At 45.0% G+C, this 22693-nt stretch overlaps 1 protein-coding gene across 12 annotated transcripts in view; it reads right to left on the minus strand.

The window, feature by feature from the left end:
• The window catches only part of LOC145944866 (protein groucho), an 80061-nt gene that overhangs the window by 34998 nt on the left and 22370 nt on the right, over window positions 1-22693 (minus strand). For 5 of the 12 annotated variants that reach the window (XM_083053462.1, XM_083053460.1, XM_083053457.1 and 2 more), the window contains exons 3-4: window positions 14381-14478; window positions 5410-5454 (exon numbers count right to left, since the gene is read on the minus strand). In XM_083053462.1, coding sequence (XP_082909588.1) covers window positions 5410-5454; window positions 14381-14478 — 143 coding nt within the window. Of the gene's footprint in view, window positions 1-5409; window positions 5455-10767; window positions 10832-12652; window positions 12717-14380; window positions 14479-22693 lie in introns of those variants that run through there. The other 7 variants (XM_083053464.1, XM_083053466.1, XM_083053469.1 and 4 more) reach the window with 3 other exon arrangements.

Here is a 22693-nt window from a genome sequence, read left to right on the forward strand (position 1 = left end):
GTATGAGCGCGAATTTCCGCGCAGACTTCTTGAATTACTCTACATATATGAACACGAGTTGGTTAACTAGAATGAATAAAGATCGCGTACATCGAGAAGAAAAGATAACTCGATTGCAACTTGACTTCGCATTGTGTACGCGAAACGATTTTTATACATTTCCGATACGATAAATCAAAACTGGAACAGCCTGGACCTGTCAGATATAAATAACTCGACTTCCTGCTCGCGGGAAAGAAAGAACATGATTCGATTCGCGTGCGATACTCTCTAGCGATGCCGGCGAAATCCATTTGCGATGGATAAAACTATCCGCGGATTGCGACGTCTCCGAGTAACATCCCTCGTATCCGCGGGGCGAGAGAGAGAGAGAGAGAGAGAGAGAGAGAGGCGCACATATTGTGCGCGCGGACAGGAGAAGAGAAAAGGGATCGGGGCCGCGCGGTGCCCGCGGTTGAAAGAACTTATCGTGTTGAGAGATCGCGAGCATGGAGAGGACGTGTATCGGGTACATGGAACCCCGTCGATATCGCGGATTCCTACGCTGAAAGCATACCCGGGTGGTGTGTATGGTCGTATAAGCGCGCACATATATATCTATAGAGGAAGAGTGGAAGAGGGATAGACAGACACACACGTATGTACTCCCAGCGGATGCGCTCTCTCGCGACACTGAGAAAAGGAGGACGTAGACACGAGTGTGCAAGCGAGGGTAGACATTTCTGTGTATATTTTATTGTGCACATATTGCGAACCGCTCTCCGCCAAGCTGCACGATATACACGAGCGCCATGTCAAACTCACACCGACGCGACGTACCTCTCGCTAGGGACCCTCCGGGTTTCGGTGGCGGCGGGTGAGATCGGGGGAGAGGAGGATCTCGCACGAGTCGTGGTTGGGCGAGGTCGAGGGAGAAAAAGCGAGGAGCGCAGCGCGTGGAGAGGTCGACGGCGGTGGCGTGGAGAGCTCGATTTTTCCGATAGCAAATTTTGCTCTTCGCTTTTTCCCTCCCGAACACCAACGCCGGAGCCACTGCCACCGATGCGTCCCCACCGTCAACCACCGCCGTCCCCCTCGTCCGACCACCTATCCGTTCACCCTCTGCCGCCTTCGCCCTTCGCCCCGTACCCCCGACAGCGACTCCCGAGTTTCCCCTTCCGGCATTGCACCCTGTTCTACCCTCTACCCCTCTGACATCAACGACCCATTCGTTCCTCCGCTCTCGTCGCGACGGCCCAGAGACTCGCCCTCTTTTTTCTCCCTTCTGCCCACGATCACTCCCGCCGCGCGGCCTTCTCCCTTTACCTCCCTTCTCGTTCCCTTTACCTCCCCGCCCGCTTTCCTCTCAATCACCATCTGCTTCTCCGCCTCCACCTGGCGCGGCCCGACCGATCAAACCAGTGGCACTGCAGACACAATAAAAACGGGAAAAAAAGCGGCGGCTGCGCACACATTTCGCGCAGTTACTCTCTCTGCCTCTCTCCCTTTTTCCTCTCTCTTTCGCTCTCGCACGAATAAGGGATGACGGGATACCGGACGCTTTTGAGAAGTTATTCATGAAGCGCCCGACGAGATTCCTCGAGCGTCGCGTATTTTTTTCCCTTTTTTTTTCCAGACGCGACGCGCAACGCTCTCGATAAAAAATATCGAATCGTACGGTTTTACGGACTCGTTCGTTCGACCAATCTCGAAATAGCTCGACGATTTCCTCCAACATTTCATTGCTTATATTTCATATCATTCATCTCGATGACGAGTCGAAAACTCGTTTTATCGGATATACATCGGCGCGAAATCGCGATCGGTCGATTATTTTTTTTCCCCCGAGCGAAAGATGGAGCACGCGCCAACAAGGGACCGCGAGCCGAACGGGTATTGACCATCCGATATCGATATTTCGCGACGCTTTATCGCGGACATGCTCGTTAAACCGATAAATGAATAATGAGCGCACTGTATATGGGATGGATATGGAGAGACAACCGTGGGGGACAAACGTCCGGGGGGTAAAGGAAGGCGGGGGTGGAGAACGCGCGCGGTGGAGAAAGGGGAGGACGGGAGGATGAGGGACGCGAACCAGCGAATCGAACAAAACAACGAAATCGAATCACTCGTGGTGGCCGCCCGTACTTTTCATGCGTGAATTTTCCAACTGCCCCGACACGTACTGCAGCTGCGGAATCGCCGGTAATAGCGTTAGTAAAATCGAGAGTAATGCCTGAAAGCGTTTACAATACGCATCGCTTCCTGCAAATAAAAACGTGGGACGCGCGTGATCGCCATCCAGCGCAACAAAGCGCGACCGCGTGGTCATCATCATCGGCCGATGACACACGACGAAACGGGTCAAAATCAAACGATACCCCATCGTGGTATGACGCGATATTTTCGATTCTCTACCAATGCCAGGGTAAAACGATAAAAATAATACCACAGATAAGGTACATCGACATTTGCTTTTTTCGTCAACAAATATATTCTTGAGATTAATCTTTCAGCAGTCATCTAATGCGGTTGATGTTGATATTTGTAATTAATGTCCAATAATTACACGAATAATATTACGATCGATCGATTTCGAAATAGACTATTTTCTTGACATTTGTGTATTATACATATTTCATACAACGTATAAGAATATTCTCTCCGATATAAAACCAATCTCTTATTAATCGCAACAGATCGAAAAATGTATTGTTAGTCGGTCAATGCATAGATGTGCGATATATTATACATACATCCATAAACTATCCGACAATCGCGATTCCGGCTGACAATAATTATCGTACAGGTGTAACAGGAAAACGTAACAGCTCGGTTGCGGTCAGACGGCTGACGATGATGACAGTAATTGCCGAGAATTAGCGACGTTAATAACCCCCTCCAGGCGGGTGGAAGAGAGAGAACGGACGCGCGTTTGCTCGATGCGCGGACACTTACCGGGCTGTTCGGCGCGTTAATGTAACACCCCGATAAATCCCCAGCGCGCCCGCGTTATTTTGCTCTTTCGCATCGTCGGATCCGTTATTCATTCTCACCCATTCTCTTTCTCTCTCTTTCTCTCTCGCCCCTGTTTTTTTGTTTTATTTCCATCGCGCGCCCGCGAACGACAACGCCCGGCCTCGTCATAAACGCGCGGATTATTAATCGCGGTACCGCGTGGCAGGAGCGAGCGTGTCGACGAGGCGGCGGTACGGCATTTCGATTTTATAAATATGAGACCGGATACACACGCGCGCACGCGATAATACCGTCTGATAATAATAAATCCCCGTCCGTCCACGGCTAGCGGAAGCGATAAATCCCAACCGAATTAAAAGTATAACGGCGATAATAATCATCTCCTGATTTGGGAAAATACATAGCGACGGCACCGTCACCGTCGTATTTCAAAGAGCGTCGTCTCGAATGCTTACCTCGAAGATATCAAGGGCATAAAACGGCGGATAGGACAGGATCGCGCGCGCGTATTGCGATTTCCTATCGGAATTTATATTCCATCGCTCCGATACCACATTTCACACGATATATATATATATATATCTCTCGCAGCCTGTAGCCCCACGTACCAATATCCTCGTGGAGAAAGTCCTGAAAGAGTTATGCTCCTCATTCAACCTTAATATGTATGTAACTTTACTGCGACGCAGTAGACTTACTAGCGGAAATCCGCGCCCCGTATATAGAAAAATCGCCGTTCCGTCTCTTCGAATATTATACCCTTCTTTCCCCCTTTCGCGCCATCTATATATTGATATAGATTTTTACACCAATTTTTTTCCTCGTATAATTGCTCCTCTCTATTACTCCATTTTAAAATATAAATGCTACAATATGTCGAGGAAACAATTTGGACACATTTTTAATTACCGTTTAATATGTCTTTAACGTTTGCGAATGCGTCGACGTTATATTATTCGTTCGAGTATGTTTCCCGTTGAGGAAAGGAGATAAGCAACCTGCTACCTGACTCGCGCGTCGCTACTAATAGTTTTGTGCAGACCTGTCGTGAGGTCTTATTCATGATGCGAGGGACGCATCCTGCCGGAAAAAGGAGAGGAGATGGAAAGAATGGGCGAGACACAAAGCGGACGTGCGCGACGGGAGCGGAGAAAATAACGGGCTCACAGAGCTGCTAAATATTCAATAAACGTGAGCATTACACGTCGCTGCACGCCTACGACAAGGATAGATTATGAAGGAGGCGTAGATGAGGGGGCGAGACGATCGAAGCGGGCGAAGAGAAGAAGGATCGCCCATTCATTCTACGTGATCGAGATTCTTGTTCAATAGCGTGTGCCTTCTCTAGGACACTCGGAAGCTACGTCGTTGATATAGCTGGCTTGTCGATAATTCGACGAATCCATTTGAACGTCGCTTTCAAAACGAGATAAACTTCTCAAACCTTCCGCGAACGACGAATCAAACATCTATTTTCCAGATAACAGTGACAAAAATACTGTGTAATTTTTCTTTACCAGATTTATATATACAATTGATTGAAAATCGTCGAGGCCAGCTCTCGCCGAACATTTGACTTCGACCCGACATGTCCTATAATTAAGAGATTGAATCTCGTTGTCGATCGATTAACGTGTTTCTTTCTTTGCTGCCTTTGCGAGCATCGTCGACTTTAAATTATTCGATTGGGCACCACCTTTCTCTCGTCGTTCTAAAAAAAAATAAAATAAAATAAAATAAAATAAAATAAATAAAAAAGAAAACCTAGGGACGCTTCGAAAGAAGATGAAATCAACGTTTCGCGGTGGTTGTTGTCTACGAATGTACACGTGCGAGAAAATAAAAAATTCAAATCGACCGTTCGACAAGATGAATATGGATACAATGCAGAAGGAACTTGACTACGAAATCTTTGTAATGCAAATTTTCGAAATGAATCCTTACTCAAAAATAATACGTAGAGTCTGATGCTAGTTGTATGCAAAGTTGTATGCAAAACAAAAAAAAACTCATTTGATTTGATCGTGCAACGCGAAAAGAAATAAAAAAAACTCCGCGATTCACTCCGAGTGCTTTTCGAAAAACGCGGTAATCTCAATAGTTGGTAATAAAAGTTTTGCTGCTCAATCCGGTTGTTTTCTCTATTTCATTGCGCAAGACTTTGCGCGAGAAGCAACCCCGGGAACCTCGGTCGCGCTATTTGCATATTATTACCTTGTTTACATATTTATTCAATAGCCAAGACCCCGGAGGGTCGCCCCATAATCGAACCTTTCTCCTCATTCGGCCCTTTAATTTCGGATTAAAGCCTGCGCGCACCAGGTGCCAACTGAGAGATTAATAAATCACCGCAAACCCACGTCGATCATGTTCGATACATATATAGTTCTTTCTCGTTTCGACTACGATACTTTGAAAATAATATAAGCAGAATTGAATGCTCCTTACCTGTTTGTGCATCTCCACGTTGAGCCCGTACGACATCTCGTAATACTGCAAAAGTAAACGAAAGAGAGATTAGAACGTAATCGCACAAGTTATATCGATATTACACGTAATTAGTATAAGCATAATTGTGTAACTGAATACATCGTTATATGCGTTTCGTTGAAAGCGACGTCGACGTTAAGCGCAAGGTGATGCGTGCATAAACTGCGTAACGCGGTCTTTTCATGCAAAAGCTGAACTTTGCCGGAAGGTTGCTTACACGGAACCCATTTCACGCATTTACATTATAGCTTTGTCATCTTATCCTTTCTAAAGACGATTGTACGCAAATTTTCCGTTAATCAGAATAGCTATAGGAATATTCGAATAAATTTGCGCCACGAATGCAAACTGTATTTAACGCGAAATAGTTGTATTCGTAAGACGATTCGAGTACAATGAGAAAAATTAGCGTATAAATATCACACGTAAAATAACAAAAAAAGACAAAGCCACTCTCCGCATGATTAATCGGATTATCGAGTTTCGTGCACCAAGATGTTGCTTGAATCCGTAATGACGGCCGCGCGGGAAGAACGCCTCGCTGAGGATCCTTTAAGAGCCCCTTTGCGATTGCAGGGTTGAGATTATATCGATCAAATGAGATTACGAGATTACGAAAAGCGGACCAAATTGAGCCGTAATGCGAGACCGCAGCCAGTCGGTAAGAGGGATAAGCGCGTCGAGAGAAAATGAGAAAAAGGAAGACGAGAAAGGAACAGCTCTCTCGCCGCCTTCTTCTCCGAGAGGTAGAGAAAGAGAAGAGTTTGTATGCGCGCGCGCGCAGAATACACGTGTGCGTGTGAGTGTCGAGCAAAGACCGGTTTCTCGTAACATCGTTTCTACATCGTGTGTACAAGACTCAGCCGGGGCTCTGGCTTTAACTAATTCGCTCACCGTGCAGCGGTTCTCATTTTGCACGCATGAGATTTCCGATCGTAAAGATTCGCGACGGAATAAACGTTCGCGCGTACTTAGCGAGGACCAAGTTATTATTGTCGGTTCTTCGCGAATATGTGCGTCCGTGCTGTATCGATGCGGTCACGCGCCGAGGGAGAGAGAGAGAGAGAAAAAAAAGAACGTGTAATGACAATCGCGTCGAGAGGAGGAGAGAAGAAAATCCGGCAGTTTGTGATTTTAACGAGCGTCTTGAATATAGTCGCCGGCATTATTCCCCGGCAGAATCAACGACCGTTGTGAAACGGACTTTATTGCCCGGAGGTCGTAAAAGAGCGCACTAAACCGCGTTTTAATATATCGGCGCAGCTACGACATCACAGTCGGTTTAGAGTTTTTTTCGCGGATACGGTATAAGGGGAATCGTAAATGTAATAAACGCGCGTTAAGACGGGGAGGCCGAAACGCGGTCGAAGACGGTCTCACGCTATATCGAACCCGACGTTACACGATTTTAGCGACACCCCGACAGTAATATACATATCTATTTCGCGCAATGCGGTAGAATTATCGTTAATACTTTAAATGTGAGCAAATTCGTCTGAATTAATATTTTACGAGCCTGCTTCGGACAGGCCGTGATTAATTAAACCCGTTTGTTTTAATAATTCGATATTCATTCGCAGCGGTTTATCTTCGAAATTACGATTATTTTGTAAATTGTGAGCGCTACAATGTATATAGAGAAAATACAAATGTAGAGAGAAATTTGGCCGCGCGCACACGCTTTGCTTTTAAATATAAATTAATTCGCCCATATTTTTATTCCATTCGCGCTCACGAGCATTACCAATAAATTGCGAAATGTATATTTCAATCGGTTTTGTTCTTGCGAAAATAATAATTTCGCTGAAAGCTTGTAACCTACGTTAGCGTATAGGATAACGTAATTATATATTTAAATTCATCGCGATTCTACGTTAAAATGCCGCGAGAGGACGATTAAAAAAAAAAGAGAAGAGCGAATTATTTTAAAAATCTAGCGATATAATATTTTTTTCCCCCTTGTCTCTCGTCGTATTTTTCCGCTTTGAGAAATCTTATATTTTTTTAAATAAATCGTCTTCTTTTTGTCGCATTTAACGTCTGGAACTTATGTTGGCTCGGCTTCTCTCTTTCTTGCGTGGCATTTTGGCGGATTTACCGAGAGAAAGAGGATGACAGTTAAAAAGTGCAGTTGCACGGAGATCGTCTCACCACACCGTTCCAATGAAGTAATTGGCCTTTAATTAATAGACCTGGCGAAGGAGACGGGAATGTCGGGAGGTCAGGATCTTAATTATCGCGAGACTGGAAACGCTACTCCCGCGGTCGAGACATCTAATACAAGTAGTGGAACAGCGTAAACAGCGACAGTCGGGCTAGACGTGTAAATTCGATAACAGCGACTAGAAATATTTACCGAGATACTATCGATACTTTCGATATTTATACGCATTTCATCGCGCAATCTTTTTTTATGCGCCAGCAGTCGAGAGAGAATAGCATCATCTCGGTGTGTATTTTTATTCCCGGCGCGTCTTTTCATCTCTGCTCTTAAAGTCGGGGATAAATCGAGCCTTCACATCCAACTGAATTTTCATCCACTCACCAGAAAGCGGTATGTATTGAGAAAAAGGTTCGGATCGTTATTATAGCTGAAAACTTACTCCATTGTGGTACTCTCCGATTCGCGACCGATTTGATTGCGAAAACGATTCCCGCAATCTCTTTTCAATTCTCGACCATCCGAACGATATCGATCACGATCGGTATCTACATACATCCCCTCTCGCAGAGAGGGGGGAAGAGGAGGAGGAGGAGAGAGATTCTTATCGTACCCTCCGTCGTCCTTCAATGGAAATCGCTCCTGTTACGAACACACTTTAAGCGATGCCGACATCTGACTCTGACCGCATACGACTTGCAAATTTCGCCCTCGATGTAGCCCGTTCCGCGGTCGATTCGAAGCTTTGATTTAATCAAGAAAAACATACCACACGACATATATATATATACACGAGCAGACACGAATATAACTGTTTACGCTCGCGTATTCATGCTACTACGAAATGATTCGGTAAATTCAACGAGATGCGGAGGGCTTTTAATCCTCTCTCTCTGTCCCTCATCCCCCGAACACGCACGATATTCTTTTCGTATCCAATGTTATTTTTACATCTAATGGAGACGTTCGGGGAGAGTCACTCGACTGGCGACCGGCGCACTTCGCGAGCGGAAACACGAAACGAAGGACGTACTCGTACTAATGTATGTATCGGATGGTCTCCCGTCGCGCTCGCTCGCTCGCGATTCGCGTGCTCGTAAAAGTCCACGAGCTCTCGACAATTACATGAAAGAGTCGTAAAGGCGTAATGTCCCATGACCGTCGTGGTACGGTATATAACGACTTTGTGTACCTTCGTCTGCGAATCATCTTTCCTCTGGTCGCTGTGGCAGCTGAAAGCGCGACGTCGCGAAAAATTCGCGGGGAACCCGCGACACAGGGAACGGTGGCTTTACGCGTATATATCCGCGATTGTTCGAGGCGTATTATTATTCTCGACCGTATTACTCTCGGTAGTAATTCGGGGAAAATCATCGTAATTCGACGAGGGAGAACGACGATCTTCTTACGGGGCGATTACCGAGAAAAAGATCGTAACGCGATACTTTAACTCGATGTTCGCCGGTGGTCGAAGGATGCATCGACGATTCGTAGGTACCCGATGATTCGCGCGACCTAAAACCGTTTAGCCGACTGACGCGAGTATACCTACATACATACCTGTTGCTAGTTAACGCCGGCCTAAACTCGATACTACGATAAATTCTTGTTACGTCGGTAATCAATCATCAATGATAAAACGGCGCGATAGAACGATAGCGCAATAAATATGCTTTCGTGTGCTCGTCAATCGAAATTTGATTAAGTGCATTCTGCGGTTTCGTTATGTTTCGCGCCGACGTTCGTTACAGCGCGGTGAACAGAACAATAAGCGCTACATGTATATATGTAACGAAAGTGGGATAAAGTGTGATATGTATACATTTAGAGGCTGTCACACACGCGGGCGTGAGTCGCGGGCCGATCGACTGTACATCGGGGATAAAAGGGATCGACGTAGACCCAGGCCAAGATCGATCGGTCGATCGATCGATCGATAGAGGAAGCAAGAGCGCGTACCTGGGTAACGCAGCTCTTGTACGACGTACGTACGTACGTATGTACGTGAGACGATCGCGCGATTAATCTTCGTGTCGGCATGAATCGGCGGAAGTGCCACGTCCACGCGAGAGCGAGCGCCGCGCATTTTATATCAAGTTATTTGCATCCAACGCGCGGCCGCGCGTTATAGGACTACGGCCTATAAATTATCGTCTATAATGCACGCCTCGCGAGGCTTTGGCTCAACAAACTTCGCACTGTAAACTTACGGCCGCGAATAGACGCGCGCGCGATTCTATCATTATTTCCAGAGTGAATTTAGAAAACGGTCCACTTGGAAACGATAAATATTTTCGTCATAAATTTACAAAGTTTCAAGATAATATACACTTTAATCTTTAGAGTAGATCTAGATTTGTGAACACTAGGCGATGCAATTTGAAAATTATCGTATTACACGAAGACACGCATTAAGATAAGCATCTCTATACGAACGCACATCTCTCTAAATTTTTTTTCCTGAAATGATAGATGGGAAAAAAATGTAGATGCCGAGATGTCGCGGCACAACTGGCGTGAAATTAAAAGCCGGTATTCTTCGACCTCCCGCGAAGAAAGTGGTGCACCTCTTCACGCTTCACGGAGCTTAATGAAGACGCATGCACGGTGACTGTGTATCGCGATAACGAAGATCTACGAGCGAAAGCAAGCCGCGACTCTCCCGGCGTCTACGTGTATATACTCTCGTGGGACAAAGCCGAAAAACAAAGCCGAAAGAGGAGCCACAATTGCGAAGAAGCAACGTGGCACGCGCACACCCTAATGTAACCCTAAATTACTTTGTTTTTTATCGCAAGACAAATAATCTTTTTATCGCGGGTCAGATGTCAAAAGATGTACACTTCAATTTTTTGAAGCGTGTAATGTAAATGTGTTAAAGAATTTAAAAAAGAGAAAGCTATATAAATCTATAAAAATTACGTTTCATATATCGCAATATTGTATCGTGGCGCAAATTTAACGAGAGCGAGCTAAATGTCGAATATTTCGCGACGCTTCAGCGCCAAGAGATATAAAATGGACTTTACGAGGATTCATCTCTAGGCGCGAAACGAGAAAAACGCATCGCGTCGTTCGGTCCTTTTTTTGTTTTGCGACAAGTACGATTACCGTCGATTTGTTCTGCACTAGGTTCTGTAAGCTTGTGGACTCACCATGACGTAGTGGCGCTGCATCTCCGTCTTCTCCTGGGCGAGTTTCTCCAGCTCCAACTTAATACTGGACAGAACAAGCAGGAAATCACACGTGTAAGCTAAACATTAGTAAGTGCAGGCGACATTCAAAAGCTGTGGAGGCAAAATAAAGGAGAGCAGGGGAGCCTCTATATATCTTTCGCTTTAATAAATCGGGGGAGAGTTTTGCGGCACATTTCGGCCATATAATAGAGAATATATAACGCCGGATTAACCGGAGGGGATTATCGAGACGTCAACGAATCGAGGGTCTGACTTGGGTTCCGTGGCGAATATGAGGAATGCGATACCATGTTTGAAAACGCGTCATTCGACCTGTGATATAATAACGATTCGTTTAATCTGTCCCGGATTGTTTTTTCGCACGTGCTCTCTTTTAACCTTCCGAACCGGTTCGTTCCTTCCACGCCCCCAAATTGAGGGATATTGCGGAGGGGTGGTGCACAGCCAAGCCATTAAAAACACACAATTAGTGCAGCCGCAACAAACATTGATTATAATTGTTATATACTGGCCATTGTGTATATACGTGTTTGTGTGTATACACGTGTGTATATATGTATATGTATTTGCGTATGAATTTCGTCAAAGTGGATCGTGGAAAATATCGCGAGAGTGCGAATAATTTATAAAAACGCATTCGTCGAATTTACGTCGCGTTCGACAGGGAAGCCGTATAAATACAAACGATCGCGCGGCGTTAGACGAAGTTATTATCCCTCGGGATCTAGCGATAATTAAATAATACTTACCACGAAAGAGACGTAATGGCGAGAAAATTCGCGCGCTTAATCCACCTCTCGTTCGGAAAGAAAGTTAATACGAAATCAATACGAGAATCGACCGCGGGAGCGGCAGTGCGCAGGTTCATTAAGAGTTAATCCTCGTCGCGTCGCGCTTTTCACCGACGCGTTAAAGCGCATATTAATATTCACTTGGTCGACCGCACCGCGTGTTATGCTCGCGACATCGGAGAGCGGGACAAAGACCCCGTCGTCACATCCGCGGTGGCGATAACTTTTTTAACGACGACAAGCCCGCGCCATATTTTTGTTTAGCGCGTCTGCTATCCCGGTGCAGAGGGATATAATCTCGCGGTGACGACAAAACCGCTTGTGTACCGCGGCAAATGAATGCGTTCGTATGCCTGTAACGCTCGAGTGCATCGCGATGCTGATGCTGCTGCTGCTGCAAGCTGCAACTGCCGTCGCCGCCGTCGCTGCTGCTGCTGTTGTTGCTGTTCCACGATCGTATATACCTGACGATAACGCGAGTGTAGGTGCATCGTCTCTGTGTGATCCATGTTTCTCTCTCTCTCTCTCTTTTCGCGGTTCCCAGTATTTTCGGCTCGCTCGGGTCGCGATGATAATTTCACCGTTTTCGCGTTTTCCTTCTCTATATGTGCATGTACGGCGCGCCACAATCCCGGAATTATACCTCTGACATTACTTTGCGGATACGTGTTATTTTTCTTCTAATTGCGCTCCAAACGAGAAAAAGCGTTATAAAAGTACATACGCGTGCGCTTTTACTATACATCGCGGTTCGGAGAAAATTCATCTCGCCGACAAAGTCAAATCGGTTTTGTTTTTTTTATAATTTCCCGTCTCTTTCAGCTTCTTCGCAATTCGCTCGCGAAAATTGAAATAGCTCGACCGCGACCGAGTAGATACCGCTCTCGAATTCACGCGCGACGAAAACGAATGCATTTTAATTCGGGAACAACGGCAAGGTGATTTATATGATTCTGTGTATCTATGTATACGTGTGCGTGTAATGTACGTGTGTATGTATGTAAAACGCGCTGCCCCTTTCTATATACGTTCTCATCCTTCTCCCGGCTTACCATCACATAATGCCTCTGTATCTCTATTTTTTCACTGGCCAGTTTCTCGCACTCCAATTTAAGGCTGTGTAAGAAGAACAAGAACAGAGCATTAATATCCAGCAGCCCTCGAAATCGTCGGAGCCATTGTCTCTCCGCGCGTCATCCTTCCTCGCGACATTAAAGTTAAAAGCGCGCCGTATATAATACGCATGTATGTATCGTAAAAATAAAAATATCTTACGATTGCGTAAAAGCTTCGCTTCACGAAAAAAACGAAACAAAGGTAGTTTTTTACCGATCATTTTTATTATCGAGTCAGCGCAGAGATATCACATCGCAATGTCAAAAAAAAATTCCTTTAAATTTCTTTCTTCTTTTTTTTTTTCTAGGAAAAAATTCAGAAGCCGCGTAATACCGGACGCGAAGCCGTCCGTTTCATTTGATTCGAGGAAATGGTAGAATGCGCGCGCGAGGTAATTCCGACGCGGCGTTTAATAATCGTGAAAGCCGAATCAAAGTACGCTAGACGCGACGCAATCTCATCTATAAGGCGATAAATTAGCACGGTATTAACGATCGCGCTCGCGAGCGGCAACTCTCGTTACGCAAGCGGCAATACTCGCACAGTCGGAGAGTCGATTAATTATTTCAGATTGACGGCGTGCCAACGATTTACGAGACGATTTATCGGGAATCACGTTGCGCGCTTAAACACATGCGATTACTACACACGTGACCGAGATATAGGCTCTCCGTTTCACGCATTCGGACATGTTTTTACCTTTCCGTGATTAATATCTCAATCTGCGAAATTTATGGATATTGTTCTCATCGCAGCGCTTCTATAAATGTACAATTTATTCTAATTTAAACAAGTTGTACCGATATCGCTATTTTTTAATCATTTTTCTTTTCATACTTTACACGTTTAATCTTCGTAAAATGGGAATCGATTATTCTACGTACCACGACTCTACCAAACTCTGATTAGAAGAAATAATAATTATATGCCAACGAGCGCTTTTTGCCAAATCTGTCAAACAGCGTGAACCGACGTATTTCACGAGGAAACCATTGCACTCTCTGCGATTGCAAACACGTGCACTATCCAAACGCGATCCTCGCTCCTTCTCCGGGTCGTGCATACTTGGATGTACACAGCTTCCGGTCGGACAAACAATTATCTGCCTACGCCCGTCGTCGTCCCGTACGTCCGTTTACGTGCGTTTTGCGTGCGCGCCCACGCAGTATTTGCACGCGCGCCTAATGGATACGGCTCTATACGGTGTCTACAGGCGCCAATCCGTTTACTCCCTTCGACAAACTACTAACCGCCGAGCGGAGTTTACATCGCGCTCAACTATCCGCCGGGAAAATGTTTAGTTTCGCTGAGAAAACGAGGATCCCCGGATAATTGTTAAAAGTGAGATTGGCGTGAATTTTGGGACAAGTTCTACGTCAATATCTCTTACTCAAGGTATCAATAAATTTAATCAGAATAAAATATATCGTCGCGCATTTTACAAGAAGAAAATTATAAACAAAAATTTACGTCGATAAAGAGGTTTCAGACAATGGAGACGTACGTTTTTATTATATAATGTTGATTGAACGACTTGTAATAAATTTACTTTATCTCTCGTTTTACTCTTATTATAAAATAAATAAATGAAATTAAAACATTACGTACATCCCCGATTGACTGCAGGTTACAATGTTTGTGAATATTAAGGAAAAGATGGATACCTGTGGTACTGGGCCTGCAAGAAATTGAACTCCTCCTTGATACGATCGCAGGACTCGCCGACTGAAAATTTGAACGGCTGTCCAGGCTGCGGTGGACCCTGCAACACAAAAACACCATTAAATGTATCAATGCACCACAATCCCTTAACGCTATTAAAGCTCGTAATACCCCAAGATTTATTCGAGAGATTTTGGTCTCTCGCTTATTCGCAGGTAACACGAAATCGATATATATATACGGGGTCGGGGCAAAAAAATGCACTTAGATGAAAGACAACACCGAAGGAATTAATGCTTTTTTTTTTTTTTTTTAACCTGTAATACATTTATCTTCGTTTATTTTATCTGCTATTAATCGTTATTTCTGTCTTCGTACTAATGGAATTTAAAATGATTCTTGCAGGCTTTCGCCAGATAATAATTTTGATTTTCCAATTTTTGGATATTTTAATTTTTTTCGTATGAAAACGTTTGGTACATAATATACTATAGCAATTTCATTTATTAGAAATGTTAATTTTTCTAGTAATTATATTTCTTATATCTCATTTATACTGGTATTTTTATTTGTATAATTATCTTTTTTATTCATTGCATTATGTATTTATAAAGCACAAATGTAACGATAAATAGGGGATAATGTAAAACTTGTTCCGAAAAGCTCAACGAGTTTCTTATCGATTGAAAGGGAAGACCTTTAAAATGTTTAAAATCATGCTATTATTCAATCGAACTAGCGACCACGCTGCTATTTACGTTTGAGTTTAAGGATTGAACTTGTACTCAACTACCTGAATAAACACAACTTTAGTTTTAAAAGCAGCATGTCATATCGCAAATGTTTATCTTTAATCCTACACTTATATAATTTCGATAATCATTTACATAAGTTTATTCGTCACCTTATTTAATTTATAAAAAAAAATATAATTTAAATATATATATTAATTTTGAACAAACAATAAAGAACTAATTTAAAACCACTAGAACTAAGCATGAAAAACGGCGACGATTTTAAACCTCCTCTGGTGTTTTCCAGCTCTATTAAAGTGTGTTCCAAAGTTAATTAGTTATATCTATACCAATTGTAGAACGATATCGCAAGATGCGTTATCTCTTTTTGCCGCGGTACAGTGTGCTGTAGCAAATGCCAACTGACTTTGGTGGCTGCTGTATCAGCGCCCACGAGCGTAAAAGCCACATTATTACCGGTGCTACCCACCTCCGTATACCTGTTAGTAATAACGTTACGAGCGTGTTATCGATCGTTTTGCACGTCGTGCCCCGCAAAACGGATACGCCACTATGGCCTCGTAAAAGCCGGAATAGCTTCCCCTTTCCTCCGCGTCCGATCGTTCTCTCGTGTCGTACGATCTAGATTCCACGGCGGCCAAAGAATGCCGGAATCGCGGTGTTTCGTGCAGAAACTCGCTAACGATTCGCTGACGATCGCGACCGCGTAATGAAAATCGTGCCAAAACTCGTAAAATAAAGATCAACTCCCGGACGCATTATTGCGCTAATGACTTGTACGTGACATCGGCCAGTCCACGCGATACATCCCCAACTCGATAACAGAAATAAACATAAATGTTCAACAAATCGATATTCCTTCTTTTTTACATGTATAAATCTCTCTCGCATTATTTCTTATATTTCTATAAAAAATAATTTATTATATTATCTTATATTAGAAACATATTTTTAATTTCTGTATATAATATTTTTTATCTCTGGCGTTTATTATATTGTATTTACGTCGTTATTATATTTATATTATATTCGTGCGCGTCGATGTATCTTAACGTGCAGTAGCCCTTTTAGAGAAGACCTTGTAGCTACTTGTATATAGTCACCGCAACGTGTTTTATTAATCTTCACGGTTTCAAGTCGAGCTCTCTCGACATGTGCATTATCGCACATGTATGTTCCAATTACGCCGGAGGATTTGCGCGCCAGGCGTGTAATATCTTTAAACGGCTCAAAAACTCGGGATGAGCGAAGCCGTACCAGACAAGACTGCGCATCTTGCTTACTCGCGGGTTTGCTTGGGCGAACATATAGGCATGCATATACATACATACATCCTTCGTGATTTTCTTTAAACGCAAAACTACACGAATAGAAATTTTCTTTCATTTATCAAACATTATAAGGAACGGAAGAGCCAAGGTTAACGCGAACCGGCGAACAGTTGATCGCGACTAAATCGCTGATCCGATTTGTATGCGACAAAGTCGCACGACGGTCAATCCAATTAATTTATCAGCTTTCGCTCCTACGGAACAAGGCAACGGGCGTCAGACCACGATGCGCTGCTTGCCATTTTCCAGTGCAGCTCGTTAACAGATCGATACTGCAAGGCTGCGGCTCCATCGGAATATTAATAATCGTAAAACAGATTTTTATTCGATTAATTGCATTCACGATTCTCTTATAAATTATGCTAGCTGACATGGCAAACAGCGCACAGATGATGTGCAATAAAAATATGAAAATATCGAAAAAGTAATCTTTTGTATTATATATACAAATGCCGAAAGCACAATGTCGATAGAGGGACAAAAAAGAGAGAGGGATATTTTTCTCTCTGGGATTGTTTGTGAAACATTTATCGTTTTTTACCTTTTTAATCAAATGAAGCTGACGACCGATGGCCTTTCGCGAGAGACGGGAAAGCAACACGCGGTTTAGCATCCGTCGAAAAGCGAAGCGCGCGAATTATGTCGTTTCGACGAATAATGAGAGAACGTAGCCGTCGCGCACGTCAATCAGTGTCCTTTACGTGTCGCGGCCGATTTAATTATCCGATAGCCTCCTCTCTCGCGCATCATCATTCCCCCCGTCCCTCTCTTCTCACGCACCGCGCGTTTTTTTATTTTCCGCGCGATCGAGAGCCAGGGCGTTCGTTCGCGCACGAGCGTTATTCAAATCGCGCGTTATCGTCCCCGACAAGACCGTGAAAACGATAGCCAGGTCCGGATAACGACAAACAAGAATTGGCATTAAAGCGCAACGACCGCGCTTTTATTGGTTTTCGAGTCTCGCGCGCGACATTTAATACATCGAGGGCCGGCATGATACCGGATTGCCGTTTCGCAATATATTATCGCGAACGGCTCAATGGAGCGAGGAGGCCGCTCAATGGACGTTCGTTAAAGCCGACGACGGGCGACGTCGCCGTTTACGGACAACGCTGCCCCTGCGACAAAGAGGGAGGGAGAGAGAGAGAGAGAGAGAGAGAGGCAGACGACAACCCGGCCACGTCCTAACGCTAACAGCAACTAGACCCAATCGGTTGCGTTTGCAGCCACTCAAGTACGCTTAAGTGGCGCGTATCGCCGCATCTAATTACGTTACCTCCATCGATCGCGCCGTCCGTCATCCACTAGATGCCTGATTATCGGCACGTATTATCGGACAGGTTAACTGCTCTCTACGGTGTCCCCGCCTGTGAGATCAAATCCGTAACCAAACACCAGGCACGCGCGCACTCGAGTGCCAAGAACATTTGCTCATCTCGAGATACGCTAAAACGGACTTGCCTTAGTATGTCTAATGCAAGTTGAAATGCTGCTGGATTAATTAGACCTAAGCCTATTTGAGGTATCCTCGAAAATAAAAATAAACAGAATTTATATCTATGTTCAAAATGTATAATCTATTATCATATTAAAAATCTTTGGATGCATTTCAATTTACATACCAAGTTATTTTATTTAAAAAAAAAGTATAAAAACTTTTATCAAAAATGTCATTAAAATTTGTTTCTAAAAGAAGAAAAATAGATAATGAATTTGTTACATTTGCAATGCAATATACGAGAGAAACATCCATTTATTTGTATCACCGGAAGCATCCGATATACCACGCTAATCAAAGAGACGGTAGTCCTGAGAGTTGGTGGCCGGGCGTATACTCGTCCGCTTTACTTAGAGACTCTCGTGAGAAACTCGCTAAGCCATAGCGGGATTACGCAAAAGGACGACGCAAACACAGGGAGAACGGACGGGTAGCTTCGAGAGGGTCGGCGGTTTTCGTCGTACCGCAAAACCACCGACTCGTGGCGCGGATTCCAAAACCACCCAGCGACCAGAACCGACCGCGTTCGCCCTATAAGCGAACCTCCCTCTACCACTTTCCGTTATTCCGTGAGAGAGCCACTGGTCGCGAAATATCGTCGAAATATCGTGCCGGCCAGAGAATAGATATCGAAATACGCTTCATCCTCGTAACGATTTAAGTACCGTAATCTAAATTTCCTGAGAATATATATCTAAAATCGCGCGCAAGATCAACCGCAATCAACGATATACAATATAATGAGAGTTCTGGTTTATAATATAATTTTTTACAATTTTCGCAACAAATTGGTCGAAAAACGATAACGGAAATCGAGATGCCCGAGTATATACATACATACAAACCGATTGCCGAGCAAGCGAGCGAGCGAGCTCGGCAAACCCGAGCACGATCGAATACTGAAATTATGCAACGCGATAACAATTCCTGTAATATCGCCAGACAATACGCCTCAAGATTTGCATGAAGTGCGGAATGAGAATACACGGAAGGAGAGAGAGAGAGAGAGATACGAGAAACAAGAGAGAGGGAAACGGATGTACGAGCGGTTGTATCTTATTGATCATTATGATTATTCCCCGTAGCAGACTGCGAATTCGCCCCGAGACTGCGGGGCACGACCGCTATTTGCATAAGCAATGCATTTTGATTCGTAGACCCACATTGTACTCGGCACACGGGGAATGACATAAATAATGTATAGAATAATGATAGCACGTGCGCCGCGAAAGCGAGTCTATCGTGAAACGAGACGACGCGATTTTCGCGCACGTAATTCTTCGGTATGCTGAAATTGCGATGCGCCGCCGCGGCGCATGCATTTTGTTCTATTCTCGTTAATCATTACGCGCGCTATGTATGATTCCCGCGGTGTGATTCGCGCAAACCACGTACACGCGTCGCGGCAGATCTCGATGTTCTACTCGAACGCAATCGCGAATAATATAAATTTCTCAAGTGTATAAATAAAAGAAAAAATGTTTTAATACATCAGAAATGAGGAAACCTTACAAAAGAGAATTAGAGACTCGCGCAGTCTCGCATATATAATTCTCCCTAAACAGTCTACTTAAATTTACGATAAGCGCGAGGGTATAGAGCGTGGCGTATACAGAGCGTGGTTAATAAAAGCATTGTGGCGTAAGACGCTATTTCACGGGAGAAGGCGGTAATCTGTGCCAGCAATGTATCTATAATACGTTCTTTTGCATGCGTCAGTCTAACCTGTCGCGCGTATAACCCGCGATGACGCCAAAGCGAGCTGAAAACACCCCGACGCGCATATACGCGCGATTCTCCGTCCCGACATAGGCAGGCGCTCGTGCAGATCGCTCGATAAGAGGCGACCGCGGTAGTTTAACCCGCCGAGCAATTAAAGCGATACGATCGGCGCTCTCGCGAAATAACGTCACACCGACACGGCGTTGGATACGTGAATAAGTGTCACCCTCTCGTCTCTCTCTTCCCGCGTACACACAGTCTTCTCCACAATATGTTTCTCTCTCTCCCGAACGCCGATGTATTTACACTCGAATGCTTTGCATGGCGTCTCTCGCGTGCGCACGACGCGACAACCACGACCACGACGACGACAACGATGACAACCAGCTGTGCACGCCAGAGATCGTTGCACAGGGGACTTAACTTAATAACACACGGATGCTGACGTTTATACACTCGCGTTTTGCCGCTGGCAAATGTTGGCATGGCTGCTCTCTAAGCTGACGTTCTTTTAAAACTCGATTGCGCCAAAAATCGTTTTAAAATTTTCGACGAAAGAAAGAAATAAAATACGGATATTCCACGCGGATTTGTCAGCGCAATGATAAAGAGAGTACATATGCAGCGATGGTGATGCACAGTTGTCGCGTCACAGAAATCAAAAGGCGAAGAACCCCTGTATTCTGTTGTATTTTGCGGATATTATGTCGGGGGTGCCGTAAAAAGAAATGTTAGACGTGACAGGCTCGAGGTGAAACACGAGATAACAGAGCGACAGAGAACCAGGGAACGTCGAGAAAAAAAAAAGAGCATACGAAAAAAGGGAAGAATAAAGATTAAGCGAACAGAAGCCGCGGGCAAACAAAGGGCCCGAGAGCTATGATTCGGCCGTTCCGAGTAGACCAGGTAATTACTAGTTGAACCTCGGGGAGAGAACGAGATAGAGAGAGAGAGAGAGAGTCCCTCCGCGTCTTTTTCCTCCGCGCGCTTCCCATCCTCGACTGGCTCTCGACCTCGTTGAAGGCGAGAGAAAAAGACAGAAAAAAAGAAGGAGAGAGAAAGAGAGACAAGACTCTCGGGCGAGAGAAGAAAAACTATGATGGTGGATAAAAGCGCCACGAGAAAACTCCGTCGGACTGCGCGAATGAGCCGCGCGTGGTACTTTAACGACACAAAGGGAGCTCAAATATCGGCCAACTGTCGTGGCCCGCTGCTGCTGTCGCCTCTCCCAACTCTCCGGAACAACCGTTTGCTCTCCTCGTCTCCCTTTCATCGTCTGGTACGCTCGGTTGCCGGTAGAAGCATGAGCAGGAGAAGAAGAAAGGGAAGGGAAGGGAAGGGGAGGGAAGGGAAGGGAACTACGACAAAAGCGACGGCGCTACAAAAGCTCTGGCGATAATAGGAAGCACGGCGGGAGCCACCCTGGCAGTTCGGCCACCTAATCTGTTACAGTCATAAACCCCGTTCTCGCCCTCCTCTCTACCCCCCTGCCTGCTGTTCACGGTGCCGCCCTTTTACGAGCTGCTCTCCCCGAGAGCGATTCACCATTACGTAAAACGCTCTCGTCATTTTCTCTCTTTCTCTCTCGCGCCAGAATTTTTCTTTTGCAAATTGATTCTATCGGCGCGGCGGGGCATTCATCCCGTATTGTCAACGAGATAGTCATCTCATAGATACGCGCGTGAATAAATCGAATCAACGTCGAATTTATGTCGCGGGCTTCTCTGCGAATTTTTAACATTTGACAATTATAGTTAAAAACGATGTTCTTTTTTTTCCCCCTCTCGATAGAGCATCGCGCCTCTCGCGATATCAACGGTCCTTGAGGGCGTCGCGCGATACTCGACGGGGAATCTGTAACACGAGGGTCGTCTCCCTCAGGGACCGAGGGGAGAGATCGCAGGAATATGTTATAATTACCGCCAAACTGAACGCCGGATCAGGAGTCAGGCGAGAGAAAAGAGGGGAAGATGGGATCGTACCTACCTACCTATCCTACCCTCTTTCGCTTCCGACACTCGCGACAATGCCGTCCCCCTTCCAATTTCTCGGGGCTCGATACTATACCAGCTCTTTCCCCTCTCTTTTTACGACATCCCCATCGCGCATCGCGGCGCAGCCTGTAACGTCAAAATGAAATTTCTAAGGACGAAGACGGCCGCCAACTCTCTTACCGCTCCCTTTTATAACGATAATCTCGTTACCCATGCCGACAACCGAGGGTGGAGAGAGCGAGTGGCACCCCTTGTTGTTGTCTGCCACCCTCGTGCGCGACGAGGGAGCGCGTACGTCGAGGCAATGAAATCCGAGCACGCGGCCACATCTCTCGAGAGCATCTAAATTGCGATTCTAATCACCGCTCTTGCGAGGACCCCCGACCGTCTGTATCGCGGATCATAAATGCGCGATCACGCTGAGTCATAAGGCGCATCCCGACCGAATTGAAAATGACAATCGACAGTTCTCGATGGAAGGAGAGGAAAAAAAACGTTCGTGGAAATACTCGCGATTAGGCGCGTAAGAGAGTAAGAAATTGCGACAAATGATATCGTGGAAAAAATATCCGTGGAGAAAAAGAGAACTTTAGCCTTTATAACTGTAGAAAACTGATATATTTATACATTCTATGAAATTGGAAAAAAAAGACGCGAGAAGAGAACTACCAGAGATGACCATATGTCGTCCAATCGTAAGTAAATTATTTTTTTGTCCACGCGCACACGCGACGATCACGGCGGGACCTCTCACGAATCAACTGCGTTCAATTCGATGCGCTCCGAAAGCTTCGTTTTCGCATTAATCGTTTTTTCTATGCTCGACACAGCTCGACAAAGGAAGAGAGAAAGAGAGAACTGCCGCGGGACTCTCTCGTTGCTTCCCTTCGGCGATCGAATACAAGTCGAAAAACGAAACGAACGCGAGGAACAGGAGAAGGGAGGGGAAAAGAATGTCTCCCTGATGTCTCCGGGTTGTCGAGCCATTATCGAAGCTATCTCTCGACGGTCGACT

The sequence above is a fragment of the Prenolepis imparis genome, unplaced genomic scaffold (genome assembly GCF_030444845.1).
Source record: "Prenolepis imparis isolate NDT839.2.m4 unplaced genomic scaffold, iyPreImpa1.0 SCAF_13, whole genome shotgun sequence".
Taxonomy (NCBI): Eukaryota; Metazoa; Arthropoda; class Insecta; order Hymenoptera; family Formicidae; genus Prenolepis; species Prenolepis imparis.